Genomic DNA, 26,281 nt, shown 5'->3' on the forward strand with positions numbered 1-26,281 from the left:
GTATCCTGGATGGATGCTCACTTCATAAGTCTTCAATAGTTAGATGTTACATATGTTTCACATTATTACACTCTCTGAATTATGTACTATTTTTTTTTTTTCATCATGAGATACTTTTAGTTTAACGTTGGAAAACAAATTTGAAATGCTTTGGCCGCGATTCGCTGCAGAACCATGCTCCAGAACAGAAAAAAAAAAAATTGCTTCTCTTTGTGTTTCCAGACATGTTTGGCAGATCATAAACAACCTGGATTCTCTTGCAGAGAGAAACAGTCTACACCACTATAAAAATGTCTGGGGGAAAAAAAATTGAAAAATGGGGTTGTTTGCCGAATGGTTTCACAGAGCCTAATTAGCACTAGTCTGTGACTGCTTTACCTGAAATATCATTAGTTAGTTCAAGATTAGCGATAATCTGGGTCTGTGAAACTAGCCATGTATATATTTATTTAAATAAAAGGCCTAAGTTGGCCCGGCAGTCTCCACTCAGGGGTGTTAAACTAGGAGTTAGAATGCTGGGAGAGTCTGGATTTCACTCCGGCTCTGCAGTCTGCGAGTAGGAAGGCAGGCTGGCGCATCTATGCCTAAACTCTCACTCAGTCCGCTGCAGTACTGCCTCTGTCAGCAGGAGTACCCTGTTGAGGAGTTGTGAATTGAGGTGAATATCTATAAATGCTATGTCAGCAGCAGTTTTTTTTTTTCTTCTTTTTCTGTGAATCGTGATAATTAATTGTTGCAGAGGATTGTAAAGATGGGGCTGTCCTGTTCAGGCACATTTTTCAGCACAGCTGTACCATGTACTGTAGTTCACCAGAAGCGTTCAGTTCTAGTACTTTGAATTTTAAAAAGTTACCAGGGTGTGATGACTAAAACAGAAAATTATATACAAAGTGATTCCAAACAAGAAAAAGAATATAGTCAAAATATGATATTTTAGACTTTTACCACATTGCTATTTAAGGCTGAAAAGTGTCAGGATCCTGATTTTCCAAGGGGCATCTGATAACCCTAAAAACGTTCATACAAACATACTATAGTTAACTAACATACCGGGGCATTCAAATGTTAGGGTTGCCGTTCAGTGGTTTCCATTACACTGACTACTTTCAAGCAGAGTACCGTAACACTTTACTGTATACTCTCTGTGTAGCTGGGCGTCTGCAGGACAGTTTCAGTCTTTTGTTTCTTTTCTTTTGTATTGCAGTAGCAACAGCAGCACCTGAACAGGTAGGCTTGAGTCATTTTTAAAGTTTTTCAAAACCAGCTGAGATGCATGTAACTTTTTGCTTGTCAAAGCAGAGAATCAATAAATCTGGCCATGGCATGGAACAGGCAATGTGGTTGCAAGAACTATCACTGTGTGAATGATTAACTGCATAAACTAGTCCATTCTATTGTCCCATGGAGAAGACTGCATTGTATGTAATTTGTCTATGCATGGCGGCTGAAACGTATAAAACCAAATCGGTGCATGACTGCTGTTTGTGGAATCTGTAACCCACACGCACCTTCTGATCAGGGTTTAGTGTGGTGTGTTAAAAGTATAAATAAAAAATAATTCTGATTACATTTTAAGCTAAGACACTTCAAAGAGATATACCCCATTCTTTTCTAAGCGTTAGGCGATCAAATAATGTGCTTTTTTCCCTGTGCACTGTTTTTTACTTAAACATTTCTGTTTAGTGAAAATCTTCAAATTGCCTCAATGACAGCAAGGATTAACACACCCACAGTAAACTACAGTAGTGAACTAGAAAGAAGTTCAGTTCGCAGGCTATTTACATCCACAGTGTATATTCTTGGACGTGACCTTGCCTGCGTTGAAAGATTGAATATCCTAAGTAGGATTTAATAATATGAGCTTAGGGCAGCTGTAGTTCCAACCGTATGTCTTATCCAAATCTCGCTTGTGGAAGAAGTCAGAAATACTAACACCACACTTTTTTTTTTCCCATATCTGCCACTGGTATGCCAATGCTTGTTCAGTTCTTCTGATAATACCAGATCACAGTAAGACAGAAATGAAAGGGGTACTTTATATCACCTACAATTTCTTAATATTTAGTGTTATCTATTTGATATCCAATTGTACGTGTTCTGTATCATTCTCTGTTGTTGTCTCATTATCTGCCATACTTACTGACTGATCTAGCCAACAATGCATCTGAAAGGCCAGGGTAAGTGTGGGGAAGTGAGGTCAGGAAGCATATTAGCATTGCAAAGGTTTCAGTGCATGATACTTTTTGGGCTCCAGAGCAGAATGCAACATTAAAAAGCTTACCCACTCCATAATCAGCCTTGAGGAGTCATTTTGGCAAATAATGATCTAAACAAAACATAAGAAACAGAATCATATAAAACACAGATAGCAGGATACTAAACACGTAACAAATGAAATATTAGGATTGCGATATGAATGAAGTGTCGTTTTAACAACAGTGTGCATGCGTAACACGCATGTAATAAGGGTGAACAGGGTTTAATGGGTTAGTTATTGCTTGTTAAATGTCTGTCTACATTAAAATGGCCCTCTGTTTATTTCTCTTGAATTTAGGAGCTAATCACTCTCGATTATAAATCAAAAGTAGAGCCTGGCCAGCCCCAGCTTTCTCCCGGCATTTCTACAATCAATCTGGACCCGCACTTCCCAGGTGGCACATCTTTTCTGTTTATTTATTAAAAGTCATTGCAGCCAATCAAAGAGCTTGGTTCTCAAGCATTCCTTGGCACCCAGGTGACCATAAGGGAGTGTATTTCCACTCTGCTGTAATGATTGAATTTAGAAAGGTCAGAAAATTCTGCTATGATCGCACTTTGTGTAATTGCACCTTAATGAAGGGACATTTTCATCACAACTTCACAAGCTGCAAATCCAGGACAATGTCTTTTTTCATGCACACAAAAACAATTATAGCCACTGCCGACAAATTATGACAGACATGTACCATTTTTGAAAAGAGCGGCGTATATAGAATTAGACAAGAAAAGAAAAAGGTAAATACCGGTATACAAGGTTTTCATTTCTACTCTTGTTTTGGTTTGCGGTGAGCCAAGGACTCCCTAGCTGACCTAACCCCTACCTTGCCCTGGCAGCGCTTGGCCAGTTGTGCACCACCTCCTGGGAACTCTGGTCCAGGGTCAGCAGTGGCATAGCTTGGATAGGAAACCGCGAATTCCAAGCTACAGGGCTCGAGAGCCCCTATAAAATACTTTTTAGTTAACTTTTAGATATCTCTGAATTATATCTGAAACATAATTATATGTATCAGAACAGTCTGTATTTTTTTTTTAAATCCCAAAGATTTAAATATTTATTAATATCCTAAATGATGTTTTGATATATCAAAGTGGTGCTTTGTACATGTATTATATATAGTATTTGAGATCTTTTTTTTTTTTTAAATAAATGACAAAAGTATTCCATACTAGGACTGTATGTGGTGGACTTCTTTGTAGAACATTGGTTTAAAGATATTAATTAAGTCAATTATCAGCTAAATATCAATTAGTACTGAAAAGCGTAAGTGTGAAAGCTGTCGATTATATAATATGTAATAATACTATAATCCAAATGTGGTTATGCTTCAAAATAGTGGACCTAAATGCATATTAGCTGCTATCCCTGTAGTGTTCCACTTGAATTCATTATTAATTTTTGTTTGAAAAAAAGAAAGAAAAATGGCAAGAACAAAAACTGTTCTCCATGGTTATTGTGTTGGTCATGAAACTTCCGGCTCCTTCATGTCCTCCCTGTCCTTTTACCTGATTTATCTCAGTAGAAGTGGTAGAGAAGTCCTCCCCTCCGCCCCCGGTTGAGTTGGCCCCTGAAGTCTCCACTTCAAGTGCAAGCCAAGTGATTGCTCCCACCCAAGTGACAGGTAAGCTGCTGGGATTGAGAGAAAAGAAACCAGAACAAGTGCATGAGGATCTCTTGTAACCAGTCTTTGTGACAAGTCATATACATGCAGGTGGCACTCCATGGCAAAGCCACAGCACCACTGATCTTGTCAATTAGCCCTAACTCTAACCCTAACCCTAACCCTAACCCTTTGCTGCCAGTCTCTCAATGGGTCACATATCCCCTTGAGGATCTGGGGCCACAAATATGGTCACATCACTCAAGGGCGTTCTCTGCATATTAAAAAAATCACCCTTTGCTCTTAGCCAGAACATCTTCTCTCTAAGCGAGAGACTTTATTTGTAGAGTAAGTGTGTTATTTATTCCACACTATATTCATGGTACCTTTATTTACCATCATTAGCACAGTAACATACCCAGATTCCTAGACTTAATGTAGGAGCCTAATGAAACTTCCAAAATAGTAGTGCAATGAGTGAGAGAGTAGATGATTTATCATAATGACCAGCAGAGGATATAGAGGAGGAGGCATCCATTCTCATGTCACGTTCTGTAGTTTTTTGTTTACATATACTGGTACTACATCTAGAACTTACCAAGTACATTCTTCAGCACAAGTTATTGAATCAGTGTCAGAATCTGGAGGTGTATGCACTATAGGCGGAATTTACACGGGGACGTGTCCCCCTCACTTTTTCAATGACAGGGAAATGTCCCCACTAGCACCCAGTGGAAACTCCAATCAATTGAGGCAGCAATGCATTGTGGATGATTCCAAGCAGATAGGAGAAACCAGAGCCCAGTAGTAAAGAACTGTTTCTAGAAGTTTTTTTTTCTTTTCATTGTGAAAGTTCTCAATTGTGATACCACTTCCGATGTCTGTGGTCTCAATACTATAAAAATCTTTTCTTTTTGAGCACTGGGACCTTATTGTAATAGAATGGCTGTGAAATCCCCCCTCCTGTCCTCTGAACAGGGAGTTCTGTATACCCGAGCTGCAGAAACTGTCACCTCCACTTTGAAACCAAAGTTCCACCACTAGTGTAGACACATTTGTCATTTTGTCATTTGTGCATGTGCGTATGATTGATGTAGGTTATTGTAATTAACTTTTTCATGATACTGATAGCTCTTATTTACCATTTACCATTGCTGGAAGATGAATGCCATGCTTTATTGTATGCTTTATAGTAGCGCTGTATTTCTACCAAAGTTAGGTAATTACTTTCTTCCTTTTCAGTTAACTATGTGGTATTTGTTCCACCCGCATGCTTTGCAGGTCATTTTATAAATAGGGTTGTTTATATATTTGGTGTAAAGAGGGCATCCTAAAATCCCTTCCACTGCTCAGCATTGTCCTTGGGCAGGAGCAAGGGCTGTAATGTTTAAAGTCATTCTGGCGTCTCTAAAACAGGAAACCAGATTCCCAAAGTAGTCAAATTATTGCTGTGTGTTCACTTTCCAAAAAATAAACAATCATCAGCAGAGGGTATTTAGAGCCAAGAGGTTTATAAATACCACCCCTGTCGACGCTCTTTGAAGTGAAATTACACGGCGTCAAGATAAAAACAAACCCATCTGGCCATTAGCAGGTCTTTTTGCTGCATGCCGTAAGTTTATCCTATAGCGCAGCTATGCGAGAAATGATCGACTGAAAAGTACAGACTAAAAGTATAGACTGAGAAGTGAGGCCAGAGCAGCAAATAACCTATTCCTAGAGAACCACCTGTTCTCATTTCTACATTTTGGGATGTTGTCCCTGTTTAAGGGAGCTCTGAATGGGAATGACGCACAAGCAAAAACAATCTGCTCAAGTGATGTCATGCTTGGATAACCCTCGAATCAGAGACAAGTAGGTTATTTGGGTCCACTAGTGCTAGGGGAAATTCAGGCTCTCTGCTCCCTGTACCAGTCTTTATCACACAACTGGGATAAAAGGTGAATCTGCAATTGGTACACACAATGTCAGAGCACCTTTGATCACATTTGGTATCCTATAATGTATATTACTGGATTTTATCTCTCCCCTCTCCTAATATTGTTACTAGAATCCCAACTGGGTTTCTGTTATTATTAGAAGCTTTCATTTTTCATCTTGTAACATTAGCATGATTTTTTTTTCTCCTTTCAAAAAATAGGTTTGAATTAATGGAGGAAATCCTTTGAAAACATGACTGTCCATCTCGCCCTGCCTCACTCTTGTACTGAATCGTTTTTTGTATCTGCATTTTAGAAATCAACGAATGCGCAGTTAACCCTGAAATCTGTGGCCCAGGATACTGCATCAATCTGCCTATGGGTTACACATGTGTATGTAACGCTGGCTTCCATCTCAACAACGAGTTGACTACTTGTGTAGGTGAGACGAGGCTCTCCACTGGTAGTTTTGGCACAGATGGTATTTCTCCTAAGGCGTACATCACAATTTGCATGTCTACTAAACATACATGTTCACTCAAAGCATATGCTTGCCAGATTTAACACTAGTTATTAGTTATACCTTTATGTCAATCATTTGTAATTGAAAAGGTTATTGAAAATGTGCTTCCATGTTTGCTATTGGACAAGCTTTGATGATGACCATAGGTGTCAGTTTTGTGGACTCACATTAAAGTGGTCAGATGTTCATAATGGATAAACATCGCTGCCTGCAAACGTACTCTCCTTAATGATTTGTAGGCATTCAAATCCTGTAACACCACTCAACCCAGATGATAAATGTTAGTCTCTTCATGCCATTTTTTTCACCCTTATGTTATAATGTCTTCCGTTGTTTATACAGACATTAATGAATGTGAGCAGAGCCCACAAGCTTGTTCCAATGGCCACTGTGAAAACACTGAGGGAAGTTTCCTTTGTGTGTGCCGAGCAGGATTCGTGGTGGACGAAGAAGGAACAAACTGCATCGGTAAAGTTATTCCACCCCCTCTATCCCCAAAGAGAAAGCAGCAATCCTTGCCAAACCATCCCTGAACAGGGAATTCTGGAGAGATCAAAATTTGCTTTGCCATTGAAGGGATACATTTGGATTGTCTATTACATTTATAGCTGTGTGTGCAATTTCACAGTTAACTGCAGATTTTTGATACATACTGCATATGAGATGTGTAATGGTTGGGAACTAGAGGGGAACGCACAACTATATAGTCTATATAGATTTTAACAACTGCTCAAATGACCATCTGCACGTGGTTCTGATTTTAACATAGAAAATGTATATACTATATGCAGATAAATGTTTTTTATGGACTCATTGAAATGTAACACAACAATGTTTGCAAATATTATAATAAATACTGAAATGAAAAAGCCGTTGAGAAATACTACTACTACTACTAATAATAATAATAATAATAATAATAATGTATTTATTTTTGTATTCATTTATTTATTTGCCATGTTGCTTGCTTTAACCCTTTCAGTATCTTAGCTTTGTATGTTAGCATATGCATCAGAAATCATGTGGGAACCTCACAGGACTCCTAGGCCCCAGTCTGAGATAATGTATAAATATCTTAAAAAAATTAAAAAGTTGTCCTATTCTCATGTATCCTCTATAATGTTCCTTCTCTGAAAGTGTTAAAGTCCATCAAGACCAAGGATTGGTTTGCAGGGTTCTCCTAGTAACATGCAAAACAAACAAATCTTTTTAATCCACTGAAGTAGCAGAAGCCAACAAAACCTCTTTATCCTTACTAGACCTGTTCTTGTTTTGCCTCATGGGCGACCTTCAGAGGAAATCCAGCTTCCCTTCACCTTCGCAAACGCTCTTAACTTTGAGGTTAACTCTGTTGGGGATCTTAAAATGCTTAATTGCAAACTAAGAAGATGTTTAAACGTTACCTTTACTTTTTGACTATAGATGCAAATGAAAAACAAGCTAGTTTTCCGTGCGGATGTGAGCTTTTTATGTCTCTTGAAGCAAAAACATTTACATCTAGATATAAGGATATGATATTTTAATGACCCAGAGTTACTAGTTGTTTTTCCCCATCCTCAAGGGATAGGATATAAGGGCTATTTAAAATAACAGCTATTTCAGAGAGTGCTTTAAATATGATAGCACAAACTAGTGTGTAACTGTCTGGAAATGTTGAGCAGCAACCTCAGCATTCGTTCTTACTGATATGCTCTCATGGGAGTAGTAGTATATTAATAATCATGACAGCCAAGCCACAATTAAGTAGTAAAGAAAGCTTAAAAGTTTAATTCATGATTTTTAGTGTTAGTTCCTTTTAAAGAAAGTACTTTATTAAATTGGTAATGTTTATAATACCATGAATTCTAGGCAGACATGTACAGGACTGGATCTTAAACTTAACTCAAAACTTAACTCACTCAGAATGGGTCTTATTTCCATCCCTGCTGTATGTAAAAGCAGTCAACTGTGAAATGATTACTTCAATAATTTCACTGTAGAGCAATATAGTAAAAGCTAACTGTGACTGCATTGTAACATGCATTGGGTATAGAAACATGTCATCCTTCTAAATGTCTTTCTCCCTGTGTCTCACTGTCAGATGTGGATGAGTGTTTGGGACCCAGCATATGTGGAGACGGGCTCTGCGTCAATACAGAGGGCTCCTACAGGTGTGAGTACTGTGACAGTGGATTCAGGATGACCAGGAGAGGCCACTGTGAAGGTGAGGGGCTGCTGGGTGCACAGTGCTGCATTCCACTGATAGTGCGGTATTCTTAGACAGCTCTTTTTAATAGGTCTGCAGTAGCTCTGTGGTTAAATATACACAGTGGGTATCAGTGTCACATAAAGCAGAACTGTCGACAACAGTGTCGTAAAGGCTAGATCCCCTGAAATGTAACTTCAGCTGTTCTCTATAGCACAAGATTATAGAATAATTAGGGCTGGAACTTTACTGTGTTTATTTTTGACAAATGCTCAGAATACTGTAATAAATCAGTCATGCATTTGTTTTGAGCATTGTTCTTCATTTAAACATCACAAAGTCTGGGAATAGTGAAACAAGTTGTGGAAGGTTTGCCTCTTAATCTGATTAGATCATCTGACAATAAACAATGCTGAGTACGCTGAAGCGGGACATTTTATTGGCACAGTTCTCCAGTATAGACCTTTGGAGCTCTTGTTTAATGGTGAATCAGAAAGACTTCCACGATTAGATCACTACATGGCTTTCTGATTCTGTATAAGTAACTTAGACACGATAAGACCTTATGAGAGAATCTCACTGATATGATTGACATCCAGTTCACTGTCAGCATAGTTCACCTGCCCCGCTCAGTCAGGTACTGTTTAATGCAGACCATTGAAACAGGTTTCACAGTCTTTCTATTAATAAAGTTAACTCCAAACTAATAGGTTTCTGCACTCAATATAACACAGCCAAGTCCAAAATTTTAAGAAATGCTCCCTGCAGCCAAACTGAACAGACAGCCTCCATATAGATAGACCTTGACAGCCTGCATGCCACCTTGGATTCTGAACTCATCATCTCTCAGACAATAAGCAAGGGCAGGCCTCCTTTGTGAGTTAGAACATTGCAGTTAATGTCTGGATGGTGACACTGATGACGACATTAGACAAAACGTGTGTCTGCTAGTTTTACCACATAATAAATCATAATGAGGCGAGTCTGCTCAGAATTTCCCAAATTTTCTTTACAAGTTGCTAAAGTTGCTGTCGCTGGCACTCCATTCTTGTAACCTTTGAAGATATCATCTGCGATATTAAGATTAAACTATGTGTTCTGTCTTTATAGATATCGATGAATGCCACGATCAAAGCCTTTGCACGTCTGGGAAGTGCGTCAACTCCCCTGGGTCTTATGAATGTGTCCCTTGCTCTGACGGATACCAAGGCAGAAATGGACAGTGTGTCGGTATGTACAGTACAGCATTACCCTCCTGTCAATCTACATGGAACAGGAACTCCCTATGGTGCTGGTGGGATTCAAGTACATTATAGAATGACAATTACACCTGTGACAGTCCTGCAGAATATGGGGCGGAAGAGTTTTATTATTTGGTGAGAATGAACAGTCCCACCTTCCTTTCTTAGTATGCGTTGTGGTCTTCAGCTTGGACCGCTCAGTGCTCACATCGAACAAGCGGAACATGTCTGGGTCTCAGGGAATTAAACCTTTTGTGTGCTTAAAATTTAAACAACTCAGAAAGAAGTCAGAAAAAAAAGGGGGAAATCGATCATAGGAACTGCCAACTCTAATAGTATTTCATCACACTGCCTGCCAGCTATTTGTTAGACAGTAAACCACCTATACAGTACATAAGAGAGGGAAATACTGTGCCTGCTTTGTACAGATTCTCAATTTCAGAAGTAATATTTATTGTAGTTCCACTAATGTGTTTATAGTCCGTGGAACTGGATATTTCTTAAACAATGCTCCTGCCTGGGTTTCCAGAGCTGTGCTACTAGGTGTCTGCTCTGTCCCAGTTCCAGCGTTTAGCTTGGCCCCCTCTGCCACCACTCTTTCTTAAACTCATTATTTCTAATATTCTGTTGAAAGTTTCCAAGAAGTCATAAAAAGAGAGCAGATGCTCAGCGGGCCTGTTAAAGAATGCCTGCTGCTGTAGTGGTGCTTTTAGAACAGGAGTTCAGAGTATCCTGTGAATTCTTCAACTGCTGGGATAAGCACATTCCTCTGAGGCACCTGCGTTACTGGTGCCTCATTGTTGTATATTGGATAGCACTGTGGTGTGGCTCAGGATATATAGCTGAGGAAATTAAGAGCACACTAATGTGGGGGAGCTGCCCCGTGGTTATTGTACTGGGCTTTAGTGAATAAATTCATAGAAACCTACTGTAGAGCGAGTTGCATGAACAGTCTCTTTAGAGGAGCGATAACCAAGCTATGCAAATCCAGTTTAATTAGCCAATGGGGATGATTCAAGTCAAACTCTATAGACATATGAATGGCTGTTGCTTCCTGGTAGCTATTCCTGTGTTATATGACGATTTCTGTCAACCAGGAAGCCTGACCATGAACCACCGCACCTCCGCAGAACCTGCTAACCTGTATTATTTCCTTGTTCTGCGGGAGTATTCAATCAGATATCGAGAGGAGGGTTGTGTTCCACAGTATATAGCAATATACCATACATACTGACAGCATTCCACCGCATATAGCAATATACCATACATATGTTAAGAAAAAGGTAATATATAGAATTTCTCATTAAAAAAAAAAAAAAACATAATTTTCCTAATTGTATAAAGGTGTTTTTTCTAAAATCGTATGTGTGATTGATGTTAGATTCCATATGCTGCACATGGATTTCCATTTCTTCTTCTGTTTCCCTTTTTCTAGACATCAATGAATGCTTGGACAGGACAGTATGTGCCAATGGCAAATGTTCCAATCTCGAAGGATCGTATGTTTGCATATGCAGTAAAGGCTATGAGCCAACTCCAGATGACAAAATGTGCAAAGGTCATTTTACCATTTATATTTACAACCCTAAGTACAACGTAGTTTTATGAATACTGATGAAACTAAAGCCAGCTATGCCTGCCATTAAAAGAAGCAGAGCTCTGATGTAAAGAAAGGAACCTTAGTTGATACACAAAGAGTATTTGGGTGCAGTGCAAGTTTCCAAAGTTAACACACCAGGCCTCCCTCAATCATGCTTTGCAAGTGAAATGGGTTCCTGGTTATAAACAAAGTCTAAGGAAAATATTCCAATATGAGAAATTAGTATAGGTTCTCAAACTCTAAATTAAGTAATATGATTTTTCAATATCCCATTGCACCCTCTGTTGTCAACACCCGCAGGGCCATAAACTGTATTTTGGACAAAGTTGGTTATTACTGTATATGCAGTATTTGATAAAAACAGCACTTGAGAAATGTCTTTGGGACAGAAGGGGTCTGGGTGGGTGCAAGAATAAGGGCTTTGACAAGAGAGTATCTGACATATATGTACACTGGTAAGGCAGATGAAACTGTACCGAAGCCGAGAATGAGGCAACTTGAGCTTCTTTCTGGACCAGACTGGCCTGGGAGGTAGGGTTAGACAAAGGAGCCTCAGTGTGAACGATGGACATTGTGTGGGACTTCATGCAAGCTGCGTCTAAAATCATCTTTCTTGTGGACGGTGTTATGATCCAGATCATGATTTTGTCAAGTCCTGTGTTATAGCATGCACAGATTATTTACTCAGTACATTTTTTATGTTAGAACAGAGGAGTATTGAGTAAGAAAAATACAGGCTTGTTTCATTAAATAAAGATTTTTTTTTTCACGCAGACAGTGTTGTAGTAAAAATGGCTTGCGTTTATGGTGGTACAACACACTCTTTGTTTGATGTTCGGCTCTGTGCTTATACTCAAGGTTTCCACGTCTTTTAATTCTTTGAATTATTGCCAGAATCAGCTTTTAATGAAAGTATGCAAAAAATGTAAAGCCTGGAGCTGTGCGGTATTTTCTGGCTAAAAAAAACATTGATAACTGTATTGTTTTGTTGTCATTAAATAATTCACATGAATTAACCCTTGAGTTTAATATTGTAATTAACATAAATATTGAGATTCAGGATTTGGCTCTGCAAAACAACCTGACATTTAATTGAGGTTATAGGGTCTAATTTGCCACTGTTTAGCTAATTGAAATGGGGTGTTTTTGGTGAATTTCTGTCTGTAAAATATAAAACGCCAGGCAGTGTTAAATAATTTAAACAATGTAGAGTCTTTAGTTCCACCACTCTTTAACACAGTTGACCATACACCATTGTCTCAGTGCCCATCCATCTCTCATCACCAAACTGCCAAGAAAGAGGCCAAAGACTAGGTTGAGCTGTGAATGAACTTGCAACAAAACCCTGTTTTCAAGGGGGTAAGGGGTTTCATAGGAATGGTATCCGAATATTGGTTATGCCCTTTTAAAAATCCCCCCCTAGTAAAAGCATAGCAAAGTATAGTAAATCACAGTAAAAGCATTGTAAAGCATAGGCAAGCATTGTAAAGTGGAAAACCAACGTAAACTGTAGTAAATGCATAGTATAACCATTGGAAAAGCATGTTTAAAGTGCTAAAAATACTATAGTAAACTTTGTATAAGGGTGACCATGTAGCTTTGTGTCTTCATGTTCATAACTCATTCCTCTCTTTTGCTCCCAGATGTGGACGAGTGTCAAGATGAGTTAATGTGTGCCAGCGGGCAGTGTCTGAACACGGAGGGCTCCTTCCTTTGCACCTGCAGTGAAGGCTTCAGGATTTCAGCTGCCGGAGACCAGTGTGAAGGTAACAACTACACTTCTGAAGGAAGTCTGTGTCACAGAAAATAATGGGTTACCAAGATCACTGTATAAAACCCCTCCAATCCCAAATCAGTATAGCGGCTTCCAACACTAGGATTATATTTCAATTATGGTACAGCCACCAAACACAGCATAACAAACCAAAAAACAGCATTTCTTTTTCTCGCAGTTGGTTTATTTTTTGTAATTTAATACTTTTTAAAGCCACTATAAGGATTAGGGTTGTTGTAATGATTCAGTGTGTATCAATGAATCGTGATACTTTCTTTACATGATGTATCCTATCATAATAGAAGCATATATTGTTTGTATCATGATAGAAGACCAAATATACAACTTCGCTCAAATAGTTCTTGAATGATAAGTGTGTTTTGTAATTGGCATGGATTCAATCAGTCATTGTATTACAATGTAATAGTAATTGCAGTTTAACATTGGTGCACCTATACAAAATTAATTGTAATTATACCATATACTTGATCCATTACAGTTGATGTACGATCATTATTCTTGGATATTCAACCACTTTTAAGGCCCCATTTGTTTGAAAAAAATAAGTTATATGGTATGTTTCTCTATTGGCATCTTTTGACTATTGCTTGGTTATTTAGAATAGATAGAGTAAACATTTTAATATATGTAGTTACTTGTTAGTGTAATTGTAGTTAAGATTGGAATTACTGCAGCATAATTGTAACTAATTGTAATTGAACACAATAGTATTGTAATTGTAATTGAACACAGTAACATTGTAATTGTAATTGAACACCATAGCATAATAATTGTAATTGCAATTTCAGCAAACGGTTTTGCTATAATTTGTAACTATAATGACCCCAGGTCTGTTATCAAGTACTCGCACTGATGCCTTCAATTAAAAGCGCTGCCTGAGTGCCCTGGAGACGCTCTCCTGATGGGTGATATTGTAATGTGATTCCAGACGTTGATGAATGCCAGGAGCAGAGGGACGCCTGCCGAGGGGGGGGGCGCTGCATTAACACAGCAGGTTCATACCAGTGCACTTGTCCAGATGGCTTCCAGCTGATCGACGGCACAAGGTGTCAAGGTAAAGTCTGGTTGGGGGGTGATGTATATAGAAAACCCTTCATGTATACATACCTCTTCCTGAGTCTGTGTCAGACAGTCTGCGGTGCAGGACACTGGACCCTTTATACAGCTCGCCTGAGTGAGCTAAGAGGAGCTGTTAAAAGCTGTAACGCTTTACTGAATGAATGTAAAAAATATGTACAGTCCCCTTTTTATGAGGTTTGTATTCCCATTCCCACTATTCCCATGTCTTTATTACTCTGCACACTGAAGATGGGGTGTTAGTTCCTATCTGACAGTTGTGGTCTTTGTGATGATCTCTGGGCTATATTAACAGAATGCTTCAAGCACTCACAGAGAGAGCAATGCAGTAGTTTCAGGCTCTAGCATTTTCCTATTTGAATAACAACAGTACTTTATTTTAAAGTGGACGTCCCTTAAATGAAGGTACTGTAAGTAACAATAGTTAGAATTCGGGTTTAAATGTTGTGTAATTTAATGGACAGAGCACCATTTGCACTGTTCCTGTACCTCCACAACTCTGGATAATAAAGACAAACTGGAAACTAGTATTTATCGAATGCCTTCATCAATGTGCAGGTTTAGAGCCTCGTATTTGGAATAATGTGGTTTCTTGCAAAGAGTTTTTAAAAGTAGTGTGTGAGACATATGTGTATTTGCAAGGCCAAGTGCAGCGGCAAATAGCTGTTCACTACAGATACTGTAACTCCAGAAGGAATATGTGGTAGAATGGGGGGGGGGGGGGGGGGGGGGGCATTATAACAGGAAGGAGGACTGTCGTTATAAAAGTTTACCACTATAAATGTACACAACATTTCTCTGATTTCCCATGCTTTTCCCTTAGTTATACTGTGTATTTACCGTAGTTTACAATGGTTATCTATGCTTTACCTTGATTTCACGTTGCTTTATTACACTTTGCAATGTTTGTAATATATATATTAGCTTGTTTTTGCTTCTGACCCGCTCACCGTGTTTCGCCCACACAGACATCAATGAGTGCCTGGACGATGCAGAGCTGTGTGCCCCTCAGGGGGAGTGTCTTAACACAGAGGGGTCCTATCATTGCATCTGTGAGCAGGGCTTCTCTGTGTCCGCCGACGGGCACAGCTGTGAAGGTAAGGACTGGATGAGCAGTCAGGCGAGTGCTTTTATTCAGAGGGAGGATCGCTGCTTTCACATCAAACACAAAAGAAAAGAACAAGCCAGCGTTGGGCCTTGGTTACTTTTTGTTGTTGACTAAGAGCTGGAATTCGGACCGCTGTTGTTGTGAAGAAATACACAATGAAAGTGATATATAAACGAGCGGTAACCAGGTCAAGTCAGTTTCACATGTTTTAGTTACATTTGAATCAATTTAAAGAGCATTAAAGCTGTAATTGTAAAAGGCAACATGCCAGCAGTGGACGTTGAAGAGCAGAGGCAGTGAACCAGCATTAGATAGAAAAGAATAATCACCTTTCTATTATATTCTTCAAAGCAAGAAACTCTGAAACATTGACATTGGATTATTTATACCGTAAGAGCCCATTGACTCCCATTAAATTATACTGTGAACACGGGGTATTACAACACTCATTTTTAGTAATAATAATGATAGCAATAATTTTAAAAAAGGATGTCTGAGCATTAAAAGATTTACTCTTCAAAACCATATTTTAAAAGCAACATTTTACCGATGCTAAAATTCTTAATGTGCTGTTTTGTTTGTTTTCGTTATTTTATGCAAGTGATTTCAATACTATATTGCTCGCAGACAAGCTGTCACACACACACACACACACACACACACACACACACACTCTCACACACACACACACACACACACACACACACACACACACACACACACACACACACACACACACACACAGGTAGGCACTCAGATGAAACTAATGCTGGTAAATAGTGCAGCTGCAGAATTTTGTTTCATGATTAATGCAGCGTTATAAAAAGTTACCATAAAAGATTGCTCTGCGTGCAGAAGGCTTTGGAAGGATACGCTTAGCATCTGAGAAGCTTTTATTTCCCTCTCCTGTGAAGGTTGCCTGGCAGTGGCTGCTAGCCCCGAGGATTTACTGTTGGTATCTTGATCTTTGAATCCCTGAAAGATCCCATTTGTCCCAGAGTACCAAAGATTTTAGCATCGTTACACATTTGAAATCGCATACACTATACATACACTATTTGCGCATTGTTAAATCCATCCTCGGTTTTTTGAATACATCACAGTGAGCAAGTCAAAGGGTGGTCTCTGATGGACATTTGATGTCATGTGACTGTAAATGAGTTACATTAGATGACAAGCTTCTGATCCTTGTATCTTTTTATTTGATTTCTAAACATGACAAAATGTTAATGCAAGCACATAGTATGGTATAGTAAAGCAAGGCATTATAAAGCATGGTAAATCATATTGACGGCATATTTAGAACCAACAGTATATTGTTCAACAGTAGTACTTGTACAATATATGGAATCCTAAACTGGATTTTAAGTGTGTCTAGTACAAACAAAAAAGAAATGTGTTTTGGGTTGATTTGTAAACTGAAAATGTAAAAAAAAAAACATGAAAGTAATACCCCCACAGTAAATAGTGAACAAAATGAGATTAAAAGATGGAAATACTTAGCATACATCGGCATGCTGTTTATTGTCTTTTCACAAGCAAGCGTCTTCAAAAAGCTCAAAGAGTTTAAGCACAGAAGAAAAAAGCGTTTGACATTCTAACCGCCTGATAAACACAAATAAACAGCTGTCAGAACTGCTGACAAACCGCAGAAGGAAAATCCCTCATGCCTTTCAGATACAAACCTTACTAGCCAGGCTCTCATCTGTGGTTATGAGTTCAGCAATTAGGGATGCTTTTAGCTTTCTGGCTGGCTTGTCTAACTCTGTCATTTTAGCTTACCTCATAGGTTCCTCATTGTCCCTTGAAAGTCGTTTTAGTTTTACATATGATGCTGCTTTTACATTTTCCACCAGCAGCCCGTGCCAGAAGGCTTGCCCATCGGCAGTTGTTTTACAAGGTGATTAAAGAAATAAATGCCCTTTCCTGCAGTAAAAAAGGGGGCCTTTGAGCAAGCTGTCTAGACAAAGAAAAATATTTGGTGCAAGGCTCTCTTTTTGCTCTCTGCAGGTCTGAATGTGAGAACTGGGGGGGGGGGGGGGGGGGGGGGGGGGTTACTGAGACGGTGCCAAATGAACACTTATTATCAAGTGTTCTGTTGGCAAATGACAGATTTCATAAATCAAGTCACCTAATAAAGCTGACATCTCTGAGGTGAACATATTTAGTACAGAACATTATGAGTTTGAGAAAAAGTAGAGATTTAATTTACAAGGGATTAATTTTATTTTTTCTCAGGCTTTATGATTTACACATGACTTTTAACGTTTATACTGTAGTTTTAAATGGTACCAGTAAGGTCTACATTATAATTTTGTTGTTCCTCATCATTTTGCATCTGATTGATGTTTCATTTTTCATCTCTGGGGGCTCTATTCATAAAAGTACTTGCCGACTGCCTTCATAAAACAAATTTTGTTTAAAACTAATCAAAGTCGTACATATAGCTATTCATAAAATGATCTGAGCAAACAGGCGACTGTTGCAAAACACTTATAGTCATTCAAGAATGAAAATCTGCCTCTTTTTGTTGACATCATCAGCATTATTAATGTTTCCTGGGTGGTGTCGGTAGCTGTTGCAAAAAGAAAAAATGATTCCACCGACAGCCTACTACCGAAACCCGAGTCTGCAGCCGCCAGTCACAGGCAGTTCGCAAAATCTGATTCCGATGCCTCATGTCTGCCTAAAAAACAGGACATGTCATAATTTAGAAAAAGAGTCTTTTTTAAATAAATACATTTGTATTTTCGTTTTGTTTGGCAATGCTAGTAAACACATTTCCATACGCACATACCAAAAAAAATGGATAAATAAATAAATAAACAAAAAGCATAGTAGGAGGACATGTGAATAATACTGTAATTCTTGTAGTAATAATAATAATAATAATAATAATCATTTTGAAAACTTTAAATGTTAATTTTACAAATTATTATTATTATTATTATTATTATTATTATTATTATTATTATTATTAATAATCAGGGGAGAGGTTATGTTTATGGATCAATGAAAGTTTCACACCGCATTGCACACTGTACACAAAATGGATCGTTTTGTGATGCTCAAAAAAAAAAAAAAGGCTGCCTTTTGAACACTGATTGAGACCAAGTGTATATAGCTGCAGAACAAAGGCACCCACAGGGTAGCTCACACAGGGTAGCTAACAAAGAGTAGCTAACAAAGAGTAGCTCACACAGGGTAGTTCTGAGTGTGCAACTTGTAATTTACGTAGTGCTTCATTGACACTTAACAGCCCTACCACGTGACCATAATATTCCACAAACCTCAGGTTTAGGGTTAGGTTATTGTTGTGTGTATTTAAAGTTACAACCAATCCCCACCAACCTTAGGTTTAGGGTTAGGTTATTGTTATGAAATAAACTTAGTTTTAGTACCTAAATCTATCACCTTTTTCATGTGATGGGGCTGTAGCTTATAATGATGACATCTATTACAAGTTGCGCAAGCAGCACTACCCTGTGTGAGCTACCCTGTGTGAGGTACGTTGTGGGAGCCTTCGTCGCACTGAGGCTTGATCAGAGTTTTTAACAATACCAAGCAAGCTTGAATTTCCCAGCAACTGCATTAGCAGCACTTGCTTACTCTATATTGTGATGCTACATGTTCACACAGGCAGTATTTGTCCAAACTGTTTATTGTGAACACAGGTAAAAGAAATAAAGAAAAGGACCACTGTCAACCGCAGATCACGGCAAAGAAATAATAATAATAAAAAAACTATTCTCAGTCTGTAACTTGCTCTCTGCTTCACAGCGCTGTTTCATAATAGGCAGTGTTATTCACGGGTGTGTCAAACTGTAGAACAGAGCAAGCGCAGTAATAAAATATGTCTTTAGAAAAATAGGCTGCCAGGGTTGTCGTTAGTTTAGACTTGACTGTAGAAAGCGTTCAATATCTGATAGTTATCGGCAGCATTTTGCTGTCGTTCACTCAAGTGAATAGCAGGTTGATGCTCAGAACTGATGAAAACTTTATGCTAATGAGGTAATCGTTAACCTTTCTCTCAATTCATTAAAAACATGCCTTCATAGATGAAAATCATTGGGGCTTAACGACATATCTGAATTATCTCTTATAAATAGCAACTGCCGTTAAATAGACGTCTATGGACGAAATCCAATCATGTACTCCTGTTCTCATTTCAACAGGCGTTAGCCCTTTATGAATAGACTCATTAGAGCCTGTGGTGCAGTATAATTCCTCCCTTTTCTGTCGACTCAATGAAATGTGTTTTAAAAAGAAACGCTCTGAGAATACATGTAGACTGACGAGAATTGAATACTGCTGTTATCTTTGCACTGTCAAATGCTGCTATAAGAAAGATAAGCAGTAGGTCTGTTGTGACATGTTATTTTTAAGTGTTGTTGATGAGGAATTATTATTTAATTCCTACAACAGTTAGTGTTTGGCATCAGCTGTTGAGGATGAGCTCATGTTTCAGCTCACTGAAAGTGACAAATAGTTGTGAAACTGAAGGAGTTTTACAGACCCACTGTACAGCTACCCTGAGGTATGAGAGCATTCTGTAAGGCACTCTGGTCCCTTATTTAATTATAAAGTTTTGAAGTAAAACTATGAAAAGCAGACATTTTGGCAAGTGCTTTCCTCTGTATATTGAGTTCCACCATTTTGGGGTGATGTTTAGGGAGTTTTGAGAGCCCATCTGTGGAACCCATGGTTTTAGCCAATGACAAGATGGCAGCCATTTTGTTTTACCTTTACAACCGTGCATAGACACTCTGGAAATAACTGAAAATGACAGTTCTGGAGTGATGTGTTTATACCGCTGGGATAATCTGGGGTTTGTAATAGAGAACCAAACACAAAATAAAATGCAAGTTTGCTGATTAATAGTAGAAGACATTTAAGAAGCAGTTAAGAGAATTGGCGAGTTGCCCTTCCATGTTAACTCAGTACACTGACCAGTCTTGTCGCTTTGAAAAGCATGTGCATCAGTAACAGCAAGAGAGCCTCCCTCTAAGCTTTAGCGTTGCTTAAATACATTGATATAACTTTTTCATCACTCAGTTCCTCATGAAGGAAAATGCCTTTATTTATGATGAAGGAAATAATTCTTAAGTAGGCTTTGAAGAGCAACCTAACAAAACATGTTGGAAAAGCACAAGCTACATGGGCGACAGGAACTGAAATATCTGCCAGGTTGGAGATTTAGTGAAATATTACCTTACAATAGTATTTACTCTTCAGTTCTCACCACCCCCACTCTGCGATACTTGGCCGTGCCAGTCAGTGTCTGCTGCTCTGCCTGCGCCAGCCCACTGAAGCTGGCAGCAACAGAAAGATACAAATAATTCTAATTGGCAAGCTTACACCAGTCGCCCACAATGATCTGAAGACCTTTGCATGGTCATCATGATAAACTTATAGACGCGTTCATTTGTGTCGGATCATACTGGATCTCAGATCCGCTACCTTTTTTACTGACATGCTAGAATTGTACAGTTTGCGAATGATTAGTGGTATGAAAAAAAAAATTACAAAAAAAAACCTCTTCATACATAACATGTACAAAGATGTACATGTCCATGAATCGAATGACAAAAGTGTACTGTAACGAAATGGCAAAACCCCAGAAGACTAGCGCTCTTAATAACAACAGTGTCATTGCTTGTGTTCATTAGATTAGTCGGCCCGCCACTGATATTGTTCAGACCTGAAGATTATGTTAAAACATGGCTAGGGCAAGATCAGCATGCAGCTACAGACACAAATCCCATAGGAAGATGAGAACAAATTGAGTCCTATGTGGAAGTAAATCAAGGTTAGTACATTAGGTCTATATACAAAAATACTATCCCTCTTCCTTAATTATAAGATCCGGTGCCTTTTTTATTTATAAATGAACCCCTGTTTATAGAATCTGATTGTAGACAGCTGTCAAGCAGTTACTGTACAAAGCCTGAAGTTGCTTTTTTCTTTCAAAGTATAGTGTTCCCTCAGTTATTTAGCTATCTGACTGATACATAAAAAAACTGCAAATGATCAAGGGAATATGCATTATATAGTAAAGTATATGCATATACAATTTATTGTATAGTCTTCTTCTTCTCCTTCTTCTTCTTCTTCTTCTTTGGATGGACATTAGCCAAAACTTGAATGAAGTCACGGAACAGTTTCAACTGGACCAATTTAATTATATTCTTTATCGCAAGGTATTGTACCTTCAAAGAAAAGGAACTGCAGTAATATGAGGTTTTAAAAGCCCAACAGATGTCAAACAAATTACAGTGCATTCAAAAGCGTTTTCATTCATATTTAAACCAGCATGCAGGAGAATAGGCTTGTATTTAGACAGCTGGATCATTCTGTATGGACTCAATCAGGAGCCAAACATTAACAGCAACAGTAAGTTTGTAGAAGATGAACCAATGCATATTATTCTTTATAAAATGAGCCCACACATTTTATTTCCATTTACAACAGCACTTAAGTAAAATTGAGATGGCAATATCGTCCAAGTTTTTAATATGCTATTATGGGCTGTATTCACAAAACTTTAAGGGTTGTTTTGTTAGGGCCCATTTTGATTAATGAAATGAAGCATGGTTCATGAAACCCTTTTTTCAACTGTTTTAGAGAGATAAATCTGTATTCTATTTTTTAAATAGACATTTAATAAAAAGATAAGGCTCTTCAAAAACACTCCTTAAAAAACATTCCTGAAAGCAATACTTCAAATTTTTGACTGTGTATCATTGATTTAATAAATTAATCTTCGAGATAATTATTATTTTTTTTTTTACTATTTTTGCTGGAATAGTTAGTAAGCATTGTAAACAGTAATCTAAGCAGAAACAACAATAGAGACTGATCGTGAGCACACATAAAAGGAAACTGAACTGGTACAAAATAAGGTTTTTGAATTATCCCTTTAAAATCTAAACGAGTACATGTTTAGGTCAGCTGTGTATCATTTTCTTCTACCACAGCTTCCCTGACACATGTGCTGCTGGTGATTTTTGAGTTTTGGAAACAGGCGTGACCGGAAAGAAATGGACGAGGGTCAATCTTATTTGATGGTTATAAAGGGCAGCCGTTGCTTTATCAGCATGTACTTTCATTTCCTTTGTTGCAAGTACAGCACTTTCAAACTCATATCTGCAATGACCATACGCAGTCATGAATCTGATTAAAGGGGCGCAAAACAAATTAGGAAACTTATCGAATGCTTATCTGCCTTTGTATTCCAATCTGAAAGTATTTCTGCTAACATTGTGAAAGACTGAAGATAATCAAAGCCTTTGATTCAGGTCTTTTCGTGGAAGTTCCTGGTTTCATTGTGCACAGCTCCAAGAGCCAGCCATGAAGCAGAGGGAGGCACTTAACAATTCCGTGTATAAAAAAACATCTTTAATGGTTTTTTAAAGTGAGCCGTTTGTCTGATGAAGAATGCAGTTTGAGGTCACTTATAAAGAATGTATCGGTACTGTACCACTTCTTATCAAGGTTCTGTACATACTGCATGTGTGCATTAACTCAAACAGGTATGTGTTTTTTCCAGATCTGGATGAATGTACAGATGACACCAAATGTCATGGTGGCACGTGCGTCAACACCGATGGCTCCTATAGATGTGATTGTGCTACAGGCTATCACCTAAAGCCGGCTAATGAAACTTGCATTGGTAACCTTCTGTTTCTAGTTTTGTAGTCTGTACATTGCTCTGACAGTATTTAATGTGACAGAGCTCTTTAATGTGATGGTGTCTGAGATTCATTTACACTGGCAACTCTTAAAAAGTGACCTGCTGTACAGTATATGTGGGTTAGCATTAATAGCAGTAATAACTATCCCTGCTGTGCAGTCCCCCTTATTTTGTGGTCCTATATTACTTGTTTGTTTTTTGATTGGCTTTCCTTCTAAATCTACACACTTCCTGGAGGGATTAACCTGAGCTACATGTTTCCCCTTCAATCTGATGATCAAAATGCAGTTCCATCCATTAATAAGGAAACACAAGCCTGCCTGTCCACATGTGCGGTGTCTGCTCCACTCATTGCCTGATCCACAGAATTAACAGAAAGTCTGAGCTCACTGTGCATGTGGTGTATATTACAGAATGTGGAGGGGGTCAGGGTTGTTTATGGGCCAATAAAGAATAGGGATGGGAAAGAAGTCTGTATGGGGCTGCCCTGTCTCTATCCAGTGACATTTATTGTATAGCCATATTCCTTCTTTGGTTAATTTACTATAGCAATAGAAGGCAGCGACCGAGCTGAACCTAGGACCTACTTGAACTGTGATCCTAAAGCAAAGATCTGAATTAGTCTGGATGGCAGATTTCTAGGTAAAAATGTACATATTAATTGTTTTACCCCTCTGAGGAATTCTGACCATCGTGTTTAGTAATCTCGGTGTGGGGTCTTTTCTAAATGACATATTGTCCTAAACTAATGAGGAGTAAGGTGTGTGCATGTTTTAGATGAAAGGATTACAGCAGTCTGTTAATTTGCTGTCAACACAATATAAATCAAAACATAGTTTTATGTATTGATTTATATATGTTGCTAATGATGGGAAAACATGTTTAATTTAAAGGATTTGGCTAGGTATTTTATGGAGTTGTTAATTGATAACATTGTAGGTCCATATTGATCCAGCCAAACACGATCACACATACAATGGATGGCTATACAATAATCCCATACCTAGTCTATAACCTAGTCTACAGTATATTCTACAGTTTCCAGGTAGATTTGATATTCCACCTGCACTGTTTAATAAATACTGATGGGGAATAGACAGTTCCAACAGGGACTATATGCCCTATAAAAGTAACCTGTGGTATCTGAACGGATCAGGGTAGATGGGAAATAGCCTACAACCACAACTCCAAATGCTAAACCCATCAAAGCCGTAATCCATCCCGGCCTCTTGAATCTGGTGCAATAAAAGATCAGCTCATTACAATGGAGCTCATTCACCATGACCCCATCTTGACCTCTCCCATCCTGCCATGTGACACAGAACAGCCTTTCACAGCACAGCCTCATTTTCCTAAAACAATGCTGTTTTTGTGTGACATTCACTTCCCTTGTGGGCTGGTCCAGACACACCAAACAGAGGGACAAAAGAGGTTATCCTTGAATAAGATGAGGATCAGCATAGATGCATCATGAAAATCCCCATAGAAGGTCAATGGAGCTGCCAGAGTCTTTGTCTGAAGATTTGTACAGTCCCCCAGGATGTCAGGAGGCTTGGCTCAACTCATTTTAAATATGACAACTTTGTTCCTGGTATCTAAAAAGTCAGTGCACCTCCACATTGAAATGTCAATGGTCTAATTGAAACCTAAAGATCTACCCCAACCTTAGCACTAACCATATACTGTGCTATTACAATCTTGTCCAAAAAGGCCCGTCCATACGTGTAACCTTAGCACTTCACCTGCTGAGGCCTAGACACACTCCATTTCAACCTAATCATTTGTATACATAAATCAGGTTTAAACCATAACACTGGCACTGGCATCAGATTTGGCTGACTGGAGGAAAGTGTTCTGTTTTTCTTCAGAGCCCATCATTCTGCGAATGCAGAAATCCCCTCTTATTATATCTGTAGCCTGTCCCGTTAACCTTGTGACCCCTGTCATAAACCTTCCTGCCGATTTGTGTCCTGAGATATATATATATATATATATATATATATATATATATATATATATATATATATATATATATATATATATATATATATATAAAATATAAAACCACTTTGATCTTCTTGCACAGACATTGATGAGTGCAAGGAATACAGCCGTATCTGTGGGACGTGGCGCTGTGAAAACACGCAGGGCTCGTACAAATGCATCATGGACTGCCCTCCCGGTCACAGGCAAGAGCCCAATGGGATCTGTGTTGGTGAGTTTGCCTGTCTAAAGCAGTTCTCTGTGTCCATCCAGCTTCCTATCAGAAAGCTCTGTAGAACTTTACAACACTTGGTCCCAGTGCTGTGTGGTGTAGACTATCGAGTATGGGCTATCAATGTGATGGTAGTAGTGCTGTGTTCTGTAACACTGTTTAATTCACTGGCTTTGATCATATTGAATGCATTGTACGCTGTGGTAAACTAACCCGGGCAATTCTTTTGACAATGGTATTAGGCCCCTCTCCCCACACCCTTTTTAATAAGGCTTATCCAGCAGTCCAGCATTCAATATTATACTTTAAAAAAATGCATTTAAAAGCAGTAGAGAAAATGAAATGCACATATCCCTATATATACCCTGGTATAGTTTTACCCCTGCTGTCATATGTAAGAAAATGGCTTTGCTGTGAGATCTGTGTGTCTTCAACATTAGTTTAACATGTACAGTAAAGTAGTTTTTGTGTCAGCTTCCATGAAGGAAAACTCTACCTGTTGGTTTTCATATACATTGAGCTAAGTAACCTGTAGTAGATCTGTTGGTACTGTAGCGTATGAGTTGAACTGGGCACTCACTTAGCTGTCCAGCTGTGTCTGAGACACCGAGCAGAAGTCTGTCTTTCATTAAAAAGCGCAATAAAGGGGCTGCAGCCGCTGCTGCTTTGTAGATAAGCATTAGTTGCTCACTTTATAGGCATTGCCTGGTAGCAGTCTAGTTAGTTACTTGTCTGCTGTGCCTTTGCTTCTTATAACATAGCTGCTTCTGCGTTAGTATTTGTTTTCCTAGTGCTGTTGTAAATTTGTACATTTCCATGTTCTGTGGGGTTTATGAGATGTTTTTTTTTTCCCCTCCTGTTTCTGGTTGTTCTTGTGTTTCTTGTAACTCTGGGATAGACTTCACCCTGTAAAACTCAAAGTCCTCTTAAACTACTGGATTTCAGTAGCTGTTGTAAGGCAGTTAGAATTAACCGTTGATGTATATGTTAATATATGCTCTGATACCATAACTGTTCAGGTTATCTAACAAGGGAAACTTAGCACTGCTGCTTTAAGTTGTTTTTTTT

General features: G+C 38.5%; 1 protein-coding gene across 13 annotated transcripts in view; it reads left to right on the forward strand.

Moving 5' to 3' along the window:
• The window catches only part of ltbp1 (latent transforming growth factor beta binding protein 1), a 132,636-nt gene that overhangs the window by 81,529 nt on the left and 24,826 nt on the right, over positions 1-26,281 (forward strand). For 5 of the 13 annotated variants that reach the window (XM_041249978.1, XM_041249971.1, XM_041249969.1 and 2 more), the window contains 13 exons: positions 1,205-1,227; positions 2,555-2,651; positions 3,777-3,878; positions 6,093-6,218; positions 6,642-6,767; positions 8,380-8,502; positions 9,595-9,714; positions 11,161-11,283; positions 12,969-13,091; positions 14,049-14,174; positions 15,166-15,294; positions 22,855-22,977; positions 25,085-25,213. In XM_041249978.1, coding sequence (XP_041105912.1) covers positions 1,205-1,227; positions 2,555-2,651; positions 3,777-3,878; positions 6,093-6,218; positions 6,642-6,767; positions 8,380-8,502; positions 9,595-9,714; positions 11,161-11,283; positions 12,969-13,091; positions 14,049-14,174; positions 15,166-15,294; positions 22,855-22,977; positions 25,085-25,213 — 1,470 coding nt within the window. The remainder of the gene's footprint in view (positions 1-1,204; positions 1,228-2,554; positions 2,652-3,776; positions 3,879-6,092; positions 6,219-6,641; positions 6,768-8,379; positions 8,503-9,594; positions 9,715-11,160; positions 11,284-12,968; positions 13,092-14,048; positions 14,175-15,165; positions 15,295-22,854; positions 22,978-25,084; positions 25,214-26,281) is intronic. The other 8 variants (XM_041249970.1, XM_041249980.1, XM_041249976.1 and 5 more) reach the window with 5 other exon arrangements.

Source organism: Polyodon spathula, chromosome 5 (assembly GCF_017654505.1).
Source record: "Polyodon spathula isolate WHYD16114869_AA chromosome 5, ASM1765450v1, whole genome shotgun sequence".
NCBI classification, from domain to species: domain Eukaryota; kingdom Metazoa; phylum Chordata; class Actinopteri; order Acipenseriformes; family Polyodontidae; genus Polyodon; species Polyodon spathula.